The 18,939-nt window shown below is 38.6% G+C and overlaps 1 protein-coding gene across 1 annotated transcript in view; it reads left to right on the top strand.

The window, feature by feature from the left end:
- LOC126106242 (uncharacterized) overlaps window positions 1–18,939 on the top strand; it is an 81,985-nt gene that overhangs the window by 54,171 nt on the left and 8,875 nt on the right. Inside the window, exon 4 of the mRNA XM_049912469.1 lies at window positions 206–510. Within this exon, the coding sequence (XP_049768426.1) occupies window positions 206–510 (305 nt within the window). The remainder of the gene's footprint in view (window positions 1–205; window positions 511–18,939) is intronic.

The raw sequence follows: 18,939 nt of genomic DNA, 5'->3' as shown, positions 1-18,939 counted from the left end.
TGGATTAAAACAAAAAAATCTTGAAGTTCATCTATTGAAAATCTCTTTCCCCTTTACAGGATTTATTTATTTCTTTATTTCCTATGAATGAATTGTGGTAGACATTAGATGTTAAGTTCTACAATATGTGTAACATCCTACATATTGTTAACTCTCCATTATAAATACACAAATTTGTGAATACAAATCATATATCTTGTTGCAGTGGCAAAATACTTCAGAGATGAAGGTGAAACAATGGTATGGACCAGACTGGAGGTATTGTGTGAAAATTCTACAGTCACTAAAAATATTCTGAAGCATAATTCACAACACAAGATAGCGGGTGACAGTATTTCACCAGCCCTCAGTTATGTAACACAGGTCTTGAGATACCTAACCAATAAAGGAAAATTCCATGAAAAAGATCAAAATACTGATGTACTCTGTGCTGGATGTCCACTTGACATTCAAGATGCTTTTCTAGCATTACTTGCCAGAGAAGGAAAAATTGATGAAATGAGGCATTACGTAAGTAGATCAGTATACTACACATTGCATATGCTTTTGTCAGACTGTTGGCATCTGTGTAAACAATTTCTTCTGTATTATTATTTTACTATGTTTCTAGGAAGGATTTCATGCCTTTCTTATCTTTCCATGTCTCTGATTGTTTCTTCTTCAGCACAACTTTTTCTCTAATACTTTTCTTCTTTTATTTCCTAGTTGCAAAGTTTTATTCACCATCCCCCCACTCATATTGTCAAATTATTTTTATTACGGATCCAGTACATCTTAACTGCCACTTTCAACATGTTTGCACAGAATATTTGTGAGGACAGAGGTGAAAGTTTTTGCAAGTCATATGAGGCTTAGTTAATTATTATCAGAAAAGTAGTTATAAAATTTTATTGTAATCAAATACCAAACTTACAAGAACATCATTTTTTGACATAGTCTCATTGTGTTTCAACGCACTTGGTCCATCATTGTACAAGCTTCCTGATGCCCTCATAAAAGAAGGTTCTTGGTTGAGCTGCGAGCCAGGAATGCACCACTTCTTTCCCTGCTTCGTCCGAGGCAAATCTTATGCCTTTTTGAGTGGACCAAACAAGTGATATTCAGAAGTGGCAAGATCAGGACTATAGGGAGGATGATCCAGTACTCTAAATTTGAGTTTCTGGAGCGTTTCAGCAGTGTGGGCATTGTCGTGCAACAACACAACACCTTTTGATAGCAATTCTCGGAGTTAGCTTCATATTGCGGGCTTTAGTCTGGCAGTAAGCATCTTCTGTAACGTACACTGTTTATTGTTGTGCCCTTTACCCATAATGTTCTAGTACTGGACCTTGTGCGTCCCAAAAAACCGTAAGCATCAGTTTTCCTGCGGACAGTTGGCGAATTTGGATGTTTCCATTCCTTACTCTGCCGTTTACTCTCTGGCTCGTAATGATGGATCCATGTTTTATCACCAGTAATGATCTTGTCTAAGAAGTTGTCCCCTTCATTACCATAATGATTCAAATGTTTTTTTCAGATGTCCAAGCACATTTGTTTATGCAGCTGTGTGAGTTGTTTTGGGACCCATCTTGCACAAACTTTATGAAGCCCAGGTCTGTTGTGGATGATATCGTAGCCACAACTGTCATTAATTTGCAGATGATGTACCATTTCATCAATAGTTAATCGTCTGTCTAAGAGAATCATTTCACTTGAACGCTCAATGGTTTCTTCATTTGTGGTGGTAAATAGTCGTCCGGCTCCTTCATCGTGCGTAACACTTTTGCAACCATTTTGGAATTTTTCAATCCATTCGTAGACACTCTGTTGTGTGGCAAAACACTGTTCCCGTACTGTACCGGAAGTCTTTGATGAATTTCAGCCCCTGATATGCCTTCCAACCACAAAAAATTGATCACTGAACATTGCTCTTCTTTGGTGCAAATAGACAATGGAGCAGGCACGATTAACTGCACTTCAGTGATAACGAAACTAACCTAGCAGCTTGAAAATTGCAAAGATATCACAAATTGCGGATAGTATTTGACTTACCCTCATACAGGGGCTTCTGGTCTGTCGCTGCACCTCTTCCTTTACCCAACCCATTTGTACATACACAGGTGAATATTGTTCCCAAGTCATACATTGGCTCCACCCCAAATAAAAGAGCCACATGTGGCCGCTTATGTAAGGTATATCTGTCAGTCCCTCAACCTGATAAATGGTCTTGAAACACCTTATGAGAGTAATTAACGCTCCAGTCGTGGGCGACACAAATATGAGCATTCAGCTCTTCTGGGAGAATTTCGCAGTCCCCACTGCTATCACGTCGGATGTAATTTCTACTCTGTTTGCACATTGTAAGTCACGATTTTCCTGTCAAATACTTTTCTATTTCTCAGGGCCATTGTAGGCTGCTATTTTCCTATCAGATCTCCTGTTATTGCTCTGGAACGTCGGAGGTCGCTATTTTCCCACTTGAAACATTGGGAGTCACGCTTTACACATTCTCCAGTTTCACTCACATACTTTCACATATACTTTCTTGCACCAGCAATTTTGTAACCTTATTTCTTGGGTTGTGTACGGAACCTTGTGTCAAGATATACAACACTCAGAAAAATGATTAATAAGCTTATTCAGCTTTTGTAACATTGAATGCCTTTTTCACGTTTCCCATATTTTTTACATTACATTTCAGTTAAATATCAACTCTGAATTAAGTTTTTGGTTTTCTTGTTACATTCCTCCAATTCTATCTGTACAATAGTTCTAACTATCGAATAAGAATGCCCCGTGATTTTGCACAGAAAAATCAGAAAATCGCCCGAGATTAGAGGATTAACACCATTCTGTGTAAAATGGAGCTGTGCAGTGTTGTTCCAATGGGCAATTTCAAGCCATGCATGATCTTCCAGTATTTACAGGTATCTGTTACCAGCAAAACACAGCAGGTGCGTAGTTAAACAGGAGCTGTGGCTCTTATTAAAGCAGCTTTTTGCCCTCCTAAAACTCATACACTCTCTGATCAAACGTTTCCAGACACCCCTACGGAATGCGTAATTAACCAATAGATGTCACGAGAGGTGGATCCACTAGTATAAAAAAAGGTGGTGAGTATTGTGTTGCCAGTAGGGAAACAGTAACAGCAGAATAGTTGTCAGAATTCAGCGTTTTCAAGTACGGCCTAGCAATGGATAGTTAAGAAACAAATCCACCAGTGACATTTCACCTCTTTTAAGCTGCCCAAGTGTACTGTTGGTAATGTGATCGTGAGGTGGAAACGTGGAGAAGGAACCAAAGCTGCATCAAGACCAGGCAGAGCTCATGTACTGACGGACTGGAATCATAGAACATTGTGGAGGATGATTGTAAAAAATAGTGTGAAATCAGTGGAAGGTTTTCAAACTACTAGCAACAGTCAAACTAGCATGGTGACTGTGTGCAGGGAGTTTTTTAAAAAATGGGGTATAATGGCTGAGCAGCTCATAAAACACATTTCTGTGCTAAGTGCTAAGTGACACTTGAGGTGTTGTAAATAATGAGACCACTGAACAGTGGGTAACTGCAAAGTACGTTTTGGAGTGATGCGTCCCGCTATGCCCTGTGGTAATCCGACGGAAAGCTTTGTGTTCAGTGAATGCTGGAATAACGTATAGTGCCAACAGTGAAATATGGATGAGGTAAAATGAAATGAGCGTATAGCACCGTTGGCTGGGAGACCCCATCCGGCGAAGTTTGGCCGCCGAGTGCGAGTCTTATTTCAGTTGACACCACGTTGGGTGACTTGCGCACCAGTGATGAGGATGAAATGATGATGAGGATGACACGACACCCAGTTCCCAAGCGGAGAAAATTTCCGACCTGACCGGGAATAGAACCCGGCCCTCCTCGAATGGCAGGCAAGCACGTTACCACCCAGCTAAGCAGGTGGACATGGATGAGGTGCTTTTGTGGTAAGAAGGTGTCTTTTGTAGTTAGGATGTGGTTCCCTTTTGCACCAAAAAATGCAGAATGCAGAAAAATGGACATATTTTACAGCATTGTGTACTGCTTACAGTAGAGAAACAGATCGAACACGATGATTATTAGTATCAGATGAGAATCCACCCTGTTGTAAAGCATCTGTGAGGCAATGGATTGTCAATAATTAACATTTGTGAAATGAACTGGCATGCCCGGAGCCCCAACCTGAACTCAGTTTAACACCTCCAGACCCCAGCCTCCGATGTCACTACCTTCTCTGATTTCAGCTCTTGATGAAGGTCTTCCATTCATCTACAGGCATTAAGACACCTCATTGAAAGTGTCCCCAGCAGAGTTCAAGCCATCATAATGATGAAAGGTGAACACACCCCATGTTAATGTCTGCTGAAAGATGTCCAGATTTGATTGTAATCAAAAGTATCTGGGAACCCCCAAAAACATACGTTTTTCATATTATGTGCACTGTGCTGCCACCTCGAGACCACCGACAGTTGATGAGGATCGTAATGTGTAATAGGCAAACATCTATCCAGACCATCACACAGGAATTCCAAACTGTGTCAGGATCCACTGCAAGTTCTATGACAGTTAGGCGGGAGGTGAGAAAACTTGGATTTCATGGTCGAGCGGCTGCTCATAAGCTACACGTCACGCCAGTAAATGCAAAACGACACCTTGCTTGGTGTAAGGAGTGTAAACGTTGGACAATTGAACAATGGAAGAACGTTGTGTGGAGTGACAAATCACGGTACACAATGTGGCGATCTGCTGGCAGGGTGTGGGTGTGGCGAATGCCCAGTGAATGTCATCTGCGAAACTTGCAGATCCTTTCTTCCAGGAGTGCTAGTTCTGCAAGGTTCGCAGAAGAGCTTCTGTGAAGTTTGGAAGGTATGAGACGAGGTACTGGCAGAATTGAAGCTGTGAGGATGGGTTGCAAGTCGTGCTTGGGTAGCTCAGTTGGTAGAGCACTTGCCCGCGAAAGGCAAAGGTCCAGAGTCTTGGTCCAGCACACAGTTTTAATCTGTCAGGAAGTTTCATATCACCACACACTCTGCTGTAGAGTGAAAATCTAATTCTGGAAACATCTCCTAGGCTGTGGCTAAGCCATGTCTCTGCAATATCCTTTCTTCCAGGAGTGCTAGTTCTGCAAGGTTTGCAGAAGAGCTTCTGTGAAGTTTGGAAGGTAGGAGACAAGGTACTGACAGAATTGAAGCTGTGAGGACAGCTCGTGAGTCATGCTTGGGTAGCTCAGTTGGTAGAGCACTTGCCCGCGAAAGGCGAAGGCCCTGAGTTCGAGACATATCATGTCTGCTTGTGTCTGTATATGTGTGGATGGATATGTGTGTGTGTGCGAGTGTATACCCGTCCTTTTTTCCCCCTAAGGTAAGTCTTTCCGCTCCCGGGACTGGAATGACTCCTTACCCTCTCCCTTAAAACCCACATCCTTTCGTCTTTCCCTCTCCTTCCCTCTTTCCTGATGAGGCAACAGTTTGTTGCGAAAGCTTGAATTTTGTGTGTATGTTTGTGTTCGTTTGTGTGTCTGTCGACCTGCCAGCACTTTCATTTGGTAAGTCACAACATCTTTGTTTTTAGGTACATTTTTAAGGTATCTTACGTTAGTTTTATATCCTTATGTAATTTTGTTATAGTACTGTACAATTCTGGATTTCATATTATAATTATTTCCTCATGTATTACAATGGAGGCTACTTTAACTACACTACATGTTTTAATTCAGATAGTCCGTTACTGCGTAATAACTTTTATTTAATACAAATTTTTTTTACTTTTGTTTTGAACTGTCCAATTGTGTCAATATCTTTTAAATTTTGGTGTAATTTATTTTATAATTTAACGGCATTGTACAACAAGCTCTGCTGAGTTTTATTTTTCCTCTCTAGATGCAGATTGTATTGGTTTCTAGTTTCATAGCTGTGTACTACAGAATTTTAGTCAATATTTGTTTTACATACATAATACTTTGAAAAATGTATTCACAGGGGACAGTTAGGATTTTCAACTTTTGGAAATGTACAAGGCAGTGAGCCCTACTGCCACTCTTGGTTATTATACGAATTGCTCTTTTCTGTAATTTTAAAACTATTTGAATGTTTTTATTGTTGACTCCTCAAAAAATTATTCCATAGGTAATAACAGAGTGGATGTAAGAAAAATATACAGATCTAACACATGTAGTATGACACACTGCAGTCAGAATTCTAAAACCATAGCATGCTGCAGCGATTCTGTTACTAAGTATTTTAATATGTTCTTCCCACTTTAACTGACTGTCAACATGCATACCAAGAAATTTTGTGTAGTCTACACATTCTATAGTTTCTTCGTTTAACTTAAAGTTGTTATAGTGTGGTGTTTTGCAGACATAGAAGTTAACTGCATTTTTTTTAAATTTAGTGTTAGTTTATTGCTGTACTCACGTACACTGTTTAGTGTTTGTTCGGCTTTTTCTTTCAGTGCATCTGGTGATTTGTCACTGATTAGAGCATTTGAGTCATCTGCATACAATATTGTTTGTCCATGCTTGATGCTCTGTGGGAAGTCATTTATGTAAATGAGGAATAGTATTGGGCCAAGGACACTACCCTGTGGGACATCTATATTTACATAATTTGAGTATGAAGTATACTTTACAATATAGTTTGAGCAACTTGAAATATGTGAGATAGTAACATTGTGTTACTCCAGTGTAATGTTCCTCACTGCAGTCTCCCACACTAAAGTTCTTATGTGTGTAGATGCATTTAATCTGGGTGAACTATGAACTGCTGTGGCTTAAATGTGTGCACCAGCCAATCAGTGTCTCAAGCAGTGAGGTCATGTGGATTTATGTCCTCTAGTGGCATGTATCTATGGCACCCCTCATTAGAAACAACAAGTGATGAAAGGGCAGCCTCACCTGGGAGTCTGCTGGCACGTCATTCAAAAGAGCCGTCTCTCACTTAGCTGTGAGTGGTGTGCTGGGTGCAGTTGACAAATATTCCATTGATACGGCAAATAGCAATGTATCCTAATTGAACACTGTTGTTATTCCATCCAAGATTTTCACAGAGTGAGGTGGTGAGTGGTTAGTGCACTGGACTTGCATTCGGGAGGACAATTGTTCAAACCCACATCCGGCCATCCTGACTTAGGTTTTCCATCATTTCCATACATTGCTTGAGGCAAACACTGGGATGGTTCCTTTAAAAAGGCATGGCCGATTTTCTTCTCCAGTCTTTCCTCATGTGATGGTACTGATGACCTCACTCTTTGGTCCCCTCCTCCAACCATCCAACCCAGATCTTCCATTGTCAGATCTGTGGTCCAGTTTTACCTGCAATTTTGTGAAGTACTCCTAGGCAGTGAATCACTTCCATTGTCCATTGTTGGAGAGAATTTCTAGATTGTCTTCAAAGGACAAACACTGTAAATGGATTTTATTTTTACATAGTCTGCCAGTGGTTATTTCTTCAACTTCTTTATCCCAGGTTCCTTCTCTTTCTTTGACTTTTTTTCAACAGAATATTAAACAACAAGAGGGATAGTCCATCTTCTTGTTGGACTCCTTTTCTTGTGTAAAAGGTTCAGATATTTTGCCTAAGCATTTAACTTTTGGTGAGATGTTAGTTAATGGCTGTTTGGTAAGTTTTGTTGTTTCTCTATGTACTTGCATTTTAATTTTTATGTGTCAGTCACCATAAGTCCTCCCCCCCCCCCCCCCCTTACAATGACCCATGAACCAGATATTGGTGGGGAATCTCATGGTTTTTGCCACCAAATTTTTGGATTTTGGTGATTACACTATCTTTCCCTGTAGCTGTGTAGTTTTGTCACATATCGTTTGCTCACTTGCTATCAAAAGTGTGTTCGACTTGTGTGGTACAGAATTTAAAAGATCTTTGAAGTAATTAATATACTAGAAGTGTTCAGGTTTCTTTATTATTTGCGAAGTTCCTCTTGGCCTTTTAAAACAGAGACTATGTGCCTCATAATATGCCAGTCTTCTGTAAATACTGTGTACAAATTCCATACATTGTCTTTCTTGAAATCTTGTACAGTTCCTGCCATTCTGTTTTTGGCTTTGATGATCCTTGAAGTCTATTTATGGATTTTAGTGAACGCATGCTACTTTTGTGTAGTCTTGCAGAAATTCCAGTTTTACCAGGTTTTTGTTGTAAGTTCTATCACTTTGTCACAGTCCATTCCTCAGAGGTGCGCCTGTGCTAGGAAAGCTTTCAAGAGTATATCTTTAAGGTCAAGCCTGTTGGAATAGTAAATATTTAAAAGGAAAGTTCCAGAGCCAGTTGTGAGTTTCAGCTCATTCTGGATGTGAGATTGTTAGGTTGAAACTTCACTTTAGTTAGAGCCATGTGGTGATAAGAATGACTTATTCCAAAAGAACACTGCATTGAACCTTACAGACATTGCACTATTGTATTTTGTGCCAAAGCCAAGGTATTCTGACAAGAAAACTATATCAGTCCCTCCCTATGCAGGAATCACATGAATCTGCAAGCACTGTGGGAAAGGGATGTTGGGCCATGTAAGTTTGAATCTGTCTGTGAAGCATACTCGGATAACTGAAGCGGTTAAGGCAACCTCTCACGTAAAGCGGAAAATTCAGGTTTGCATCACAGTGTGGCACAGATTTTTATTTGTTTCTGGTAAATTGCATAGATGTGGAGGTACTGTATTCACAATTTGTGAATATGATTCAGGATTTAATATGGCTATAAATCCTCAGCATTTTTTGTTTCTTTGGACATTCATTCATGTGAAGTTCAGTTCTGAATTTATTATACTTCTTCAGACCGAAAATACAGTGCCAAATTGTAGTGATTTTTTAAGGAATGGAGCAGCTAGTTTCCCTATGTAAATTCTATACTTCCTTGACTCAATGTGATATTCATCAGTGTATCTTGTTTCTTGTAGTATTGTAATGTGGATGTTGAGTTTATCTATTGCACCTGTTAGTTGCTTAAGTTTCCCAATCTTTGCTTCAGTTTACCAATCTTGAGAAGCATATTGATGTTCATGTACCAACAAAGTATTTGTGTATTGGGCAAAGATGTTAGAGACACTTTCACACATTTTCATATTGTGTTCTCAGTCCCCAAAATCCGGAGACTGGATCACCTAGTGTGTTTTTTTTTAAAAATAAAGGGTAGTTGCTTATTTGCAAATATTTCCAACATTCATTGAAGATAATAGGGAGATCAAGCTGAGCTGGGGTTGCCACAATTGTCTTCCACAAAACTGGGATAAATGGTTATTAGCAATTAATTATAGTGCACTTTCAGTAAATAAGGAATTGAAAAATACACTGTCCAGTCATATTAATGTGACCATAATCTATGATTGATGTCAGCGTGCAGTAACCTCTCATGGACGCCAAGTGGCAGCTCTAGCAGTGGAGGGTATGTAAAGTGTGTTGGGGCGGGGGATGTGAAAAATAGTGGAGTCATCGTTGTAACACAGGAACAAAGCAATTTATCTGACGTCCAGAATAGTGTGATCATTGGCTTTGAGGCCATGTTTGTAAACTGTTTGCATGCTACCATGGTTAAAGTATACCACAGATGGCAAAATGACACTATCCAAAACTGGCGCCAAGGTAACTGTGGTGCACTAGGCCCATAGATAACAAGGATTCAACTACAGCTGCAGAGATGTGTACAGGCAAATAGACATGCAGCTATTGAGCAGCTGACTGCCCTTACGAATCTATGGACTACCAGCGGTGTTTCCTCAATAACCGTTCCGTGAACTTTGCTGCGTGTGGGCCTCTGCAGCAGGCACCCGGTTTATGCACCCATTCTGACTACTGTTTATTGGGGATGAAGTCAGGAATTTGCACACTAATATCACAACAGGGCATCCAGTGAGTGGTGACAGATTGTCTATTCAGGTCAATCATGTTTTATGCTGAATAAGGCAGATGGCAGCTGGCATGTACAGTGTTAAACGACTGAAAGTAAACACTCTACATCAAATGTGAGAAGGGTCCAGGCTGGAGGAAGGAGCATCATGGTCTGTGGATGTTTCTGTGGCATTCCTTGAGTGATCTTGCCATTCTAGAAGGTACAATGGATCAACACAAGTATGGATATGTTCTTGGGGACCATGTCAATCCCTGCTTGCAATTAGTTTTTCCTCAGCATGATGGCATCTACCAGCAGGTCAGTGCAACATGTTGCACAGCTCACAGTGCACCTGCATGTTTTGAGGACCACTAGGATCAATGTAATCTCCCGTGGTCACTAAACTCTCCAGATTTAAACCCAATCGAGAATCTGTGGTATCACCTCGGTCAGGCTATTTGCACACGGATCCTCAACCGAGAAACCTAGTGCAGCTGCCCACAGCAATAGAGCCACCCTGGCTTCACATCCCTGTCGATAACTTCCTGAACCTCATTGCCTCTATTCCTGCACATCTCGCAGTGATCTGTGTTGTGAAAGGTGGTTATTCAAGCTTTTGACAGGTGGTCACATTAATGTGACTGGACATGTATTTGGCATAGTTTTCATGTGAAATGCTGTTACAGAGTCAAAGTATTTCAACATTTCGTCACTAGAGATAAATCTGTAGGATTCAGAAAAACTGAGATTTACCATATTATATTGGGTATCAAGAATGGCCTTAATTTATGCCTAATTTAACTCATTTCTGTCCTCAGTCCAGTGGGCATTCATTACAAAGAACACTCTCTCTACACCAGTAAGAGAGAAATAAAACTGGACTATTTTCAGAAGTTCAGAGCATTGCTCTTCAAACACACACTTTTGAAAAATAGTACTCACATTTTGGTAGCTAACAAACCTCTTAATTCTGCACTCTTTCTTAAAAGACTCTAATTTTGTGACCTGATCAAACAAAATACAGTTCACTAGGTTTACTTACTTCAACAGTGAGGTAAAATATAATTTATATTTTTTGAATCTCGACCATTCAAATTGATCAGAGTTTCAAGGGTTTGGATGAGCATTTAAATTTTATTCCTTTGATACCTTTGTAAAGGGATTACTTTTTGAAAACCAGGACCTTTACTCAGACAGGTGGAATGTTATTTACACCACTGAAATCTGGTACAATTCCAGTTTCCCAGTACGCATGGCAACCCTAATGAAAGTCAACCTCAGTGTTATGAATAAGCTATTAAGTCTCAAATATTTCCCTGTAGATTTTTTTCTGTCCTTTCATTTTTGACTTCTTTGTACACCACCATCTTCCTTTATCTGAACTTTGATCATCCCTACGTATTTTTGGAAATGTACGTTAGTGACAAAATTAAGTTCCACAATCTTATCTTTACAAAAACAAACTAACAACAAATTTACTTGGCTAAGATATTATGAATTACTGATTTCATTTTTTATATTAAAAACTTAATGGCATTGCTTTACTTCTTTTGATAGGTTTTATTTATGTTCTTTTCAAGGAAAAATGGATTTATTAGGTGTGCCTTGTGACTACATTACATTTTTATTTCATATTGTTTTCAAATAAAAATGCCTAGAAAATGGTTGAGTCTTTCTGAATACAATAGAATGGCTAAAAGACTGTGGACTATGCATTGTCAAGAATTCGGTTAAGAATGAGATGCGAGCCCTGCTATGGTGCGAGAACATTAGTAACTACATAGGATTCTGCAACCAGTGTCATGATGATTAAAATTCTTCTAGGTGTGATATCAAGTCATTGTGTAAAGTACTTTGACTATGAATTTAAAAACAAAGTTTTGACAATTTTACAATGGCCTCTCTCAGGGTAAGACTGGTTGGGTTGAGATAAGCTGACTCTGTTTACTGCAGATGATTGGTGCCAATATGTCACATTTTTTAAAATTCAATTGGCCCTAGAATATAATAGGCTAGTCATAGCAGAAGGGGAAAGGTAAGAAAGAAGCCACTGGGAAGCTAGCCAGCTTGTCGGTGATTGGCAACAGTCTGCAAGTCAGTGCACGGCTTCTGGTTGGCACGATTTCTTCCTCATGTGTGTGGAGATGCACTGACAAATTCCCTGTAGCTGTTTGTTAGGCTGTCACATCCATGCACAATGAGGCTTCTGTTTCATGACTGCGCATGGCCTGTTCCAACTGGGATAGCTGGCAACCAGGATGCTGGATGTTTGCAGCTGCCCTCTTTATTGATGTTGTGAGTCTGCTTAATAATTTCAGCCATCTCCCAAATTTTTGTTTGGTATGTCCATGACCCATTTGCCAGCACACGGGCTTCCTGAGACAATGTAGGCTGTCCACAGTCATGGCAGTGTTCTCCCACTGCTGATTTATTATGCTGTACTAATTGCACGTGGTATTCGTGGTCTTCTAACTTTGTAATAACTGGTGTCCCTGTCTCTGTTAGGTAGGCAGCTCTGCACTCACAACCTATTTTGTATATTCCTGCAGTACTTAGTTTATTGACGGCATCCTTGGTGGAACCTGACATGTTGCCGGCTGCGGTAGCCGTGCGGTTCTAGGCGCTACAGTCCGGAACTGCAGGACTGCTACGGTCGCAGGTTCAAATCCTGCCTCGGGCATGGATGTGTGTGATGTCCTTAGGTTAGTTAGGTTTAAGTAGTTCTAAGTTCTAGATGACTGATGACCTAAGATTTTAAGTCCCATAGTGCTCAGAGCCATTTGAACCTATCATGTTGTGGATCCTGTGGCTGCTGCAGAAAATCGGTTAGAAACCTTGGTGACAGAGGACATTGGCTAGTCATTCACTGATGACCTTCACATATGGTAAGTGCAAAAACAGAAGCTTCTCTGCCTTGCCCTATTCACTTGTTTTATTTTGTTTGGCCCTGGTCACATGGGCCAATCAAAGTGAAGCGATCCAATGAAAGTTGCTTCACCATGTTTAAATATTTTGATTTTTTAAATATGTGATTGCCCTATGATTGAGAAGTTCAACATCATTTTTAAAAAGATTTCACCTTGCACTGAATGGTGGGCATTTTTATTTGTAAGTGCATGACAGCTTTTCAGTTTTGAAACATTTGTGTTAATTTGAATATCTCTGCACTGTTTATTACTCAAAATACCCTAAATTCAAAAATAACCAGTCAAAATTACATACAAAGTTTGGAATTGAAAATTTAGAAAATCCATTTTTAGACCCAAAAATAACAACAAAGAAGTGATTTATCAGAATATATTTTTTATCTAGTTAGATATCATAAACTACTAGCCTTATATAGAGCAAGAACACTAACAAATGTTTCCTTAATTTTTTATAAATTTTTGAAATTTTGTAGATCTTTATTTTTTGTAAAGATTGGAGCTAGTCATCTCTGGTGGGACTGAAAATAAAAATTTGACTTTTGCATATTTTGTACACCTATATGATAGCAAAGCAATGTAAAAATTTCAACATTGGTATTTGACAGTGAACAGAGGTATGAATTTTTGAAAATGATGAAATGATTCACATTACACTACAACTAATCTTAAGGTTGTTGCCTATTTAAATGATTTATTGTTTCATTGCAATAAAATTTAGTTGTAGCCTATATTTAGTTAACACCTATTGTCCTATGTGCAGTTAGTATTATTTATTTTAATAACAAAATATTAAACAATAAGAGCTTTTGATTTAGATCCATGTTTAAAAAATCCCCATTTACATCTAGGTTTATTCCTAATTAAGTAGCGCATTATTACAATTCAAAATGATAAAAGTAAAATAATAAATGTGTGAAATTTCTCTATTGTTGAGAAGGCTACAGTTTTGTGCATGAGTTTAGCCTTCAAGAGAGATGTGTACTGTAGCTCAGTGGACAGAGTAACAAGTTTGTACAAGTGCCCAGTAGTCAGTGATAAGTCTGTACATGAACTGTGCACTCACTGCATTTACTGGGTGTGGTACTGTTGTAGTCTGTCTGTTCAGAAACCTCTGTTAGAGTGGATGTACATACTTCATTGAGAGTGTAGAGTATTTTATGTGCTTTTTCATGCGTGTAATTTTTAGTTAAATAAAATAATTTTAAAGTCTAATAATAAATAAATTTGGAAGATTAATTGGAATGCAAGAACGTATGTGAACATCAGTCTGTTGGGCAGATAGTAAGTGAAGTGTGTTACAAAAAAAGTTTACAGTTCAGTTTCAAAAAATTTTAATGATTTTGATGAATATACTCAAACTCGGTTTAAATTATGAGTAAGCTTGTATCATCAGTATGTGAGTATCATGAGAAAAAATATATTCTGAAGTACAATCAAATTTTTGGAAAACATTGCTCGCATTCACTCATAGTTCATAAAAAGCCAGTTATTAAAGGTTTTAGGAAAATAAAACTTGGGTTTGAGGGAAATAAAACTTGAACATTTGTCTTTGTTAAGTGTGAGGAAAACAGCCTCCCAAGTGAAACTTAATATGAAAGCTCAGGGTTGCCACAAGTTCTAGAAATCTGGGAATTTCAAACATGTCAGGGAAATCAGGGAAATTTGAAAAAAGCACTGGAAAGTCTTGTTTTTGTCTCAGTAGATGAACTGGTTTGTTTACTGAGATGTACATCGTCGCTAGCTGGGGACAGCTGAGTGTGTATGCCACTTCCCTACTACCTCATTCCTACAGTCTCCCTTCCTACAACTCCCCTCAGCTTGCAGTCTGTGCTGCCACCACTTCTTGCCACTAGCCTAGCAGCTGCCGACGAGAGGCAGGTAGGCGTGAGGTGTGGTTTATTTGCATGTGATTCTCAGAGATTGTTGATGCAGTGGCCAAAGAAGGTGGTCACGTGTCCATGAAGATGTGTTTGAGTGAGTGTGTGAATGTGTGTGTGCTCTCATTTTCTGACAAACACTATGGCCAAAAATTTAGTTGTGGGAGTGTGATTGTCTTTTCTACATGCCTGTCTGCGGCTCATTGATCATCTTTACAGTGAGTTGTTACCTATCCTCATTAGTATTGATTCTCAGAGTATTTGCGCAAATTATCTGTTGCGTGGATTGATCACCACAGTCTCATTTCATTGACATGGTGTCTGTGACACATGATTAGATGGCCCACAAGTGGATTTCTGTGATGGGCCAAGACCGCAGGCCATTTCTGGGGTATCTCTAATGGATCGGGCCTGCCTATATGAAGCCCGTCATTTCCCACTAATGTGCTGCAGGTGCTGCCAATAGGCTCTAGTTTCACCGATATGTCTGCTGGCTGGGTTTGTCTGTGTGTGGCGTAATGTGGTGGATTTTCATGATTTATCCCAGGACCCAGGACTGCGGCACTCCTCGGCAGGCCAGAGACCACGGGCAATGGATTTCAGGAATTGCAACTGTCTCGCCACAAGTACATTGTAGAGAGTAATGTTTTATAGACATTCTATTTATTGTAGTACATTTTTTCACTTCACAAGTAGTTTATATATTAGAAAGTATGGACAATTAGAAGAAAAAATTGTGGTGGTCACTGGCAGTTTGTACGCTATGTACTCACATATTTCTCAAAAGAAAAATCACACAATACCTGTAAAATAATAGACGTAACACAGTGACTAAGAACCGACAATAACAAACATAGCAGAACCAACATTTTATTGGCAGTCTCATATAGTGTTGGTTTACACAACTCTTCCCTGCCTTATATTCTTTCAAGAGACCTACTTTTTTCTGAGATTATTTATGAAAACACTAAAGGTATTTTTAATTTGTCTTGTGACCCCAAGGAAACACGTATTTTTGTCACCAAATGTGTGTTTTTTTTTTTTAACAAAACAATGACAGTGGTGTTTAATGAAACACACATACCATTTGGCTTGCTTTCTCCATCTAAAGACATTTCATTTGAAAAGATGTGATGTTAGTACTTAAGATTTGCTCATACGGGGGACAAATACAGAAGTTCAAAAAATTGGTTCAAATGGCTCTGAGCACTATGGGACTTAACATCTGAGGTCATCAGTCCCCTATAACTTAGAACTACTTAAACCTAACTAACCTAAGGACATCACACACATACATGCCCGAGGCAGGATTCGAACCTGCGACCGTAGCGGTCACGTGTTTCCAGACCGTGGCGCCTAGAACCGCTCGGCCACACCGGCCGGCAAATACAGAAGTCCTTACATATTTTTGAGATATCAGAATTTGTCAGGGAAAAAAATCTGAAACTTGTCTAGAAATCAGGGAAATATCAGGTAATTTCATTTCTGGAAACTTGAAGCAATCCTGAAGCTAGAAAGATTCCCTGTGCCCAAATTGTTACTCAGAAATATTTATCATAAATCTAGAGCCAGAATCATGTAACTTTGTTAATGTCATATTTCTAATGAAGAAGCCATTACCAAACAGCATTTTTCTTGTTTTAATTTAGATGTATCTCCTGCTTTGAGGGGTTTGTTTGTGGGGAAGAGAGCAAACTGTGAGGTCATCAGCCTCATCGGATTAGGGAAGGGAGTTGGCCATTCCCTTTCAAAGGTACCATCCTGACATTTGCCTGGAGCAATTTAGGGAAATCATGGAAAACCTAAATCAGGATGACCGGACTTAGGATTGAGCCGCCGTCCTCCCGAATGCGAGTCCATTGTGCTAACAACTGCACCACCTCACTCGGTCCTGCTTTGAAAATAAGTAAATTGAGTAGTGGAAAAAGAAAAGCCGCTATTGAAAGTGAGAAACAATGGATTTCAGACAAAATTAGACAAGACTTAAAATCATGCTTTAATAAAGCTGATACCAACACTATTTCTAAAAAAGAAGAAAACGTTCTTCCAAAATCATCTGACACTGAATATTTGAGCTTAATTGAGAAATTAAAAAGTAAGTGTCCAGTGACACTTAAAGGGGAAAAAGTTAAAATTTTTAGTTTACCCCCAGACTCTTGGACAAGAGAAAAAAAACAGTTCATGATTTGACAATTTCTGATCGTTTGGTTAGACTGACTCGAAAATTAGTGAACGAGCAAGGCATTCTACTAGTTTTTGGAAAGAAGAAAGGAGTAGGTATAAGTGAAAAAACAATTGAAAATATCCTGCAGTTTTTTGAAGGCAATGAAACAACAGAATGTGCCATGGTAGCAAAGATAGAAAAAGAGTTGATATAAATGGAGTTAAAGCAACAAAGCAGAAATGACTAATGCTGTCAAATGTAAATGAAGTTAATGCAGTTTAAAAAAAAAATGCTCATTTTGAATACAGAATTGGAAGGTTAAAATTTTGTGACCTTTGCCCTAAGTGTTGTAATTTGGATGGCTCCTTAAGAACACACTCCATATGTTGTTTATTTTATATCATCAAAATGTCGAACTGATGACCGTGGGAGCAAAACTCAGCCATATTAACGACAGAGAGTTATTAGATTTAATGGTCTGTGACTCTAACAATTATGACTGCATGATGAGTTTGTGTGTTGAATGCCCTGGTAAAGAAACTGCTCTTGAATTGTTTAACAAATCTGAGGAGGAAATGCCTGACAGTGTTATCTTCAAACACTGAGTCACAAGTGACAGGGCTGAAATGATAACAGCGGTTAAACCTCAGGAAGAGTACTTTCAATCTTTAATTGATAACTTAGAATATCTCAAAAGTCCCCACAGTATTTTCTGAAATCAAGTTTTTGAAGAGCAAAGGAGCACAACTTTATGAAACTGAATGCATAGTGCTAGCTGATTTTGCAGAAAACTTTACATTTGTGGTTCAGGATTATGTACAAGGGTACCCCTAGATTAGTGGCCAGACAACAACGCATCCATTTGTTCTGTACTTCAAAAATGAGAAAGATTAAGTTTGCATTTCTTCAGTTTGCATGCTAGGCAACTACTTGGAGCACAACAATATGGTTGTCCATGTGTTTCAAAAGTATGTAACAAATTACATAAAAGAAAAATTGCCTAAAGTTGAGAAGCTCATATACTTTTCAGATGGAAATGGTTGTCAATACAAGAAGAAAAAGAATTTTTCAAATCTTTGCAACCAAAAGTAGAGCTCAGGTTGGAGGCTGAATGGCATTTTTTTGCTTCTTGCCATGGTAAAAATGCATGCAATCGAGTAAAAAGTACAACAAACCTGAAGTGAGTAAAGTCTGCCTGCAAAGAATGACCAAAGACCAAATTCGTATAATAGAGGACATGCATGCCTTTTTTAAGGATAATATTAAAGGCGTCATCTATTTTCTCATCAAGAAAGAGGTAGTTCTTCATATCAAAACAACAGTTCAAAACAGATTTGAAAACGGTGTAGCAGTGAGGGAACAAGGCAGTTCCACAAATGCCTTGACATAGTAGAAAACTTAGTTCAATTCTATGTAATATCAGAAACCAAAATTTAGAAGGATCACTGTGTCAGTAAAATTACACCTCTGTTTTAACACTGAATGACATAGTGGAATGTGTGTATGATGGACAGTGCTGGCTTACACTGGTTGAAAGAATAAGTTTGGAAAACAATTATGTTTTTGTGCATTTTTACCACCCTGCTGGCTCAAGAATGTCATTCAATAAATCTACTAGTGATAAAGTTTGGATACCAATGAAAAATGTATTAAGGAAGCTTTCATTGCTTGAACTTACCACAGAAACTGGGTGGTCTTATTCTATATCACAAAATCTGTCTGAACAAATATGTGTTATTAACAATCATCTCTAGGATTAGAAAGCATCGAATCTCAAAAGTATGTTAGTAGTAGATATTCATTTTAAATTTGTCAAGGTAATATAAATGTTTAGTTCAGTATTTTTTGAGTTTTAGCATATATTTCAGTACCTTAACTGCAGTAATAATTGATTACATGTAGACAGTATCACACACGAATTAGGCAACAGCCATAAGATCACATGCATTGTAGTGTGAATTATTTCCTAATTTTCAAAAATTCATGTTTTTTTCACAGTCAAATATCAATGTTGAAATCTTTGCAGGATTTTGCTATCATATAGATGTACAAAAGAAGCAAAACTCAAATTTTTATATTCAGTTTCACTATAGATAGCAAGCCCCAAACTTCACAAAAAATAAAGTTTTTCAAAATTTCAAAAT

Source organism: Schistocerca cancellata, chromosome 10 (genome assembly GCF_023864275.1).
Source record: "Schistocerca cancellata isolate TAMUIC-IGC-003103 chromosome 10, iqSchCanc2.1, whole genome shotgun sequence".
Taxonomy (NCBI): domain Eukaryota; kingdom Metazoa; phylum Arthropoda; class Insecta; order Orthoptera; family Acrididae; genus Schistocerca; species Schistocerca cancellata.
This window is presented reverse-complemented; position numbering and strand designations above follow the sequence as displayed.